General features: G+C 38.6%; 2 protein-coding genes across 2 annotated transcripts; one reads left to right on the top strand and one right to left on the bottom strand.

Moving 5' to 3' along the window:
* Positions 1-1,019: 1,019 nt before the first annotated feature.
* VTP01DRAFT_7239 (uncharacterized protein) lies at positions 1,020-2,174 on the bottom strand (the record flags this gene model as incomplete). The annotated part of the gene is made up of 5 exons (XM_069386229.1): positions 1,020-1,206; positions 1,274-1,545; positions 1,620-1,915; positions 1,992-2,072; positions 2,147-2,174. The coding sequence occupies 5 exons, from the start codon at positions 2,172-2,174 to the stop codon at positions 1,020-1,022; spliced, it is 864 nt and encodes a 287-aa protein (XP_069234465.1).
* Positions 2,175-3,120: 946 nt separating this feature from the next.
* On the top strand, positions 3,121-3,878 carry VTP01DRAFT_7238 (uncharacterized protein; the record flags this gene model as incomplete). Its single annotated transcript, XM_069386228.1, has 3 exons — positions 3,121-3,162; positions 3,205-3,727; positions 3,793-3,878. The coding sequence occupies 3 exons, from the start codon at positions 3,121-3,123 to the stop codon at positions 3,876-3,878; spliced, it is 651 nt and encodes a 216-aa protein (XP_069234464.1).
* Positions 3,879-4,060: the final 182 nt, after the last annotated feature.

The raw sequence follows: 4,060 nt of genomic DNA, 5'->3' as shown, positions 1-4,060 counted from the left end.
GAATGATCAAATATATTTTAGTGGAAACAAAAAAATCGGTGGAAGGAATAAAGTTGTAGAGATTGATAAAACAAAGATTTCTAAAAGAAAATATAATAAAGGACATCGTGTAGAAGGTGCATGGGTGATAGGCGGTATAGAAAGAAGCAATCTAAAAACTAAAATAAAAAATGAAAATAAAAAGTTACTCCTAATTCCAATTGAAACAAGGGATACAGCAAACATTGACAAATTTAGAAGAAAATATGTAAAGAAAGGAGCTATTATATATACTGATAAATGGAAAGGTTATAATAATTTAAGACATATAGGGTATCAGCATAAAACAGTTAATCACAAAAATAATTTTAAAGATCCAATAAGTGGAGTGCATACGAATACCATTGAAGGAACATGGAGTGCATTAAAGCATAGTATTGTTCCAAGAAATAGAAATAAAAAAGATATCATGTTACATTTAAGAGAATTTCAATGGAGGAGGAGATATAGAGAAATTAAAATGTGGAGAGCATATTTAAAAGATGAAGATCAAAACTAGAAAAATTGAATTTTATATATTACAATAAGGAACTCATCGGATTATTGAGAATAATGGATGAAAATCCATTTTTAGATAACGATTTTGTAAAAGATATCAAGTCCATCAAAGATCTTCAATAAAAATAAATACAACTACCATATTGTCAACGCAGAATTTAAATTGAAAAATGATAACATAATTCAAATTTCAGTCAAGTTACAAAATGGAAAAAAGTTTGAATATATATATGTAAGTCATAATAATATTAGAGAAGTTACAAAAGATTTATACAAGGATAATGATGAAAAAATGATGATAGATTAAGAAAAAAAAAATTAAATAAAATGGTCCTTTGTATGACCTTAAACTGCTGGAGGTGGGTGGAATTGTCCTTTATATGACATTAAACGATATGGAGGAGGCTGGAATTTTGAAATCTGATAATCAAAAATATAAAATAATAAAAATATAAAAGTTTTAAAAATTGAAAATTATCAAATTAGAATCTGTGTTCTATCATGGGAATTGCTCGATGCGCATCCAACAGCTTTTTGCACTCACGCTCTTCTTTCCAAGGAATAACAGCGGGTTCGTCAAGTTGCTTAAAATTTTGTTCGCTCAGTGATTTTTCAAAGAGCTCATACGAAACAGAATCCGTGAGATCAATGATATTAAGCGCGCTTAACCTAAAAGAATCCACAGTATTAGTTCACGTACATACAGTGTAATCAGAACAACAAGCTCTTTATATACCCGAGCTCGAGCTTCTTCGAAATCGAAATTAACTGGTTTAATGTGGCGCTTTCATTGGAATCTTCTTTGTCTGGAGCCGTTGCTCGCTGTCGCTTGCTTGACGACCCTGCCACTTCGGATGACGTTCCCGTAACATCGAAAGAAATATGCTCCATCATTGTGGTCGTGGCTTTCACTATTTGTTCGCGGGCTTGTCTTTTGTGCGTCTTAACCCGTCTGTCTGTCTCCACTTCATGCCTATTGTTCCAGTAATGTGATAGTCCTTGCCGAAACTCGACTGATAGTTATCCCGTTGCTACGGTAATCTGTCAAACACCCTGAAGTTTCCATGACAACAGTAAGTTACCTTCATCTTTCGCTCCATCTTTTCAATAAAATGAAGTTTTTCAGAGTCTTGAGTCTTGGCAATGTCTAGAGCGCAATAAAATTCGACGTTTGTTACGGGCTTGCTTTGTTGTATGACGGACGTAAAGCCAAAATGATCATAAGGAGTGCAACTAGACCTTTTTGTCAGCTTCTTTTGCTGTGCTAGCCACTCGTCCACGGGATTGGCAGTTGTCATGGCAGGTTTTTGACAGGAATCGTTTGTTCGCATAGCAACAGTGAAACAGGTTGCCCAGCCACAGTTGCTACTTGGCGGAGCTTAGTGCAAACCATAATCTCAAAGTGAGGTCAACGTCACCACGGAACTTTTATTCCCACCGCAACAAAAAAGTACGTACTTGTTCGTTTCCCAGAACTACTGTATCGAACACTTTGCGATCCAAGAATTTGCGCTTGATTGCACACAATCTCACACCTGAAGACAGCGTCTTTCAACTTCATTAGTCTTTCAACAAGACTCCTGTCGCGAGATGAAGCCTCTACACATACCAGCGACTTGGGCTTGTGCCTCCCGCATGGATATGATGCGGCTCAGGCTATTGCTTTTCAACACTCAGCCTGCCGCGTAGAGGTGTTATGCAGTGATACTGTGCTGTTTGCAGCAGCTACTGCTACGAACATAAGTTTCCAGCAAAGCTAACGACAATAGCAAAACGGAGTCCGCTAATAGGACTTTCCAAATGTTCTAGTTTTCAAGACAAATCCTGCAACCTGTCCCTATTTCCTCTATGAAGTGGAGTTACCTCTTAACAGCCAAGGGAGGAAGAAGAAGGTGACGATAAAAAGCGCGATATCTCGACGCGAGCGTGGCATGGCAGAAAAAAAGTAAAAGAGAGAAGTAAAGCCTATCAAGTTTCTTTTACAGGATAAGCTATGATTACAAGGCATACTAAAACACTCTAAAAGTGCAGGAGCAGTCTATTCATGAGGGGTTTACTCCAATAAGATATAGGCCAGAGGAAAAATTTGTCGACAGCTTTATTCCCTCTCCCTTTTCCTCACTCAATAATCACACAAGAATGCATTTACATATCTAATATACATCTTTACACAAACGGCATTGAGTTGTTGCAATATTATCTACAATGAAGGTTTATTTCCAGCCTAAAGTTCTCAGTGGTAAACCAAATTTTATACTGATACACCAAGGTTTACATTGCTGAATTTTGATTTAATATTTGGTTCTCCCAAAAGTTACATTTCCAAATGCAAAGCACTATAACAAAAATAGAAGTCGTATTTGCCCAGAAATCTTTGCGCACAATGACAAGCGAAATGTCGCGTACACAGAAAAAGATGTCGCACAAGAAAGCTTGGCAAATCTATCCCTGTATAAACACGTCAGCTTCTCAGGCGCCGTGGTTTTTCTTCATCTATACATTTTCTAAACTTGAAATGAGCAATCAATTCGCTATGAAGATGGGCAGGGCCATGTTGATGATGAGTAAGGCTGTCTTGAGCCCATGGACTATGTCGTTGATGAGGAAGTGTACGCTCTTCAAACCGTTAGTTCTCACACGGAATGTTTGCGTGGTATATCTTGCTAGCGCAATCATGAGTCTGTTGCTACGCATGTCGACAAGCCAAAGGACAAAGACATTTGCATGAGAGAACGGATTCCCAAGCGTGCTTACACCATATACACTGACCAAGATAGGGTCAGATTTTTCAAACTGATATTTGAGAAGGTTTTGAGTGCGTCAGCTGCTGCAAAGCAGTTAGGAATACATGTCCGTTCAGCACAAAGATGGGCGTCAAAGTATGAAGATGATCCTGACAGCATTTTTGAGATGCCTAAAAACAGGGGTTGTCCGCGTATTCTCAATGAAGAGCATAAGAAAGTTATTTTAGAACACGTTGACGAGAATCCGTCAATTGTCCTAGAACAGTTGATGGAGCGACAGCTACAGAGATGTGAGACGCTTCATCGGTTTGTGAAGAAAGAATGCAACTTGTCATTGAAAAAAGCTCGATTTCAGCCTGTAGACAGGAACAGCGAGGCTACCATTCAAGAGCGCCTTGACTGGGTGCGCAAATGGGACATGACCGACATCGACTTTAAAAAAAACTGTGTCTTTCTTGATGAGTCTGCCTTTCATATTAACATGAAGCGCAGCATGGCATGGTCGAAAAAGGGGACTTCTGCAGTGGTTACAGTGCCAAAAACAAGAGCAAGGACGACCACAATCTTCGGAGCAATCTCTGCATCTGGACTGATTAAGTGCAGCTTGAGAATTCCACAGGCACCAGCCAATAAAAGGAAGCGAGCAGGTCATTCCGAGGCTATAAGCAGAGGAACTCTAAATGGTCATCATCTTAACTTCCTTAAGGCTATAATGGATGAGATGGACAAATATGAGCAGATGAAGGGCCACTATTTGGTTATGGATAATGCTACTATTC

Source organism: Rhizomucor pusillus (genome assembly GCF_041956525.1).
Source record: "Rhizomucor pusillus strain CBS 183.67 unplaced genomic scaffold VTP01scaffold_34, whole genome shotgun sequence".
NCBI lineage: Eukaryota > Fungi > Mucoromycota > Mucoromycetes > Mucorales > Lichtheimiaceae > Rhizomucor > Rhizomucor pusillus.
The sequence above is the reverse complement of the archived record's forward strand: the minus strand, read 5'-3'. Positions and strand labels throughout refer to the sequence as shown.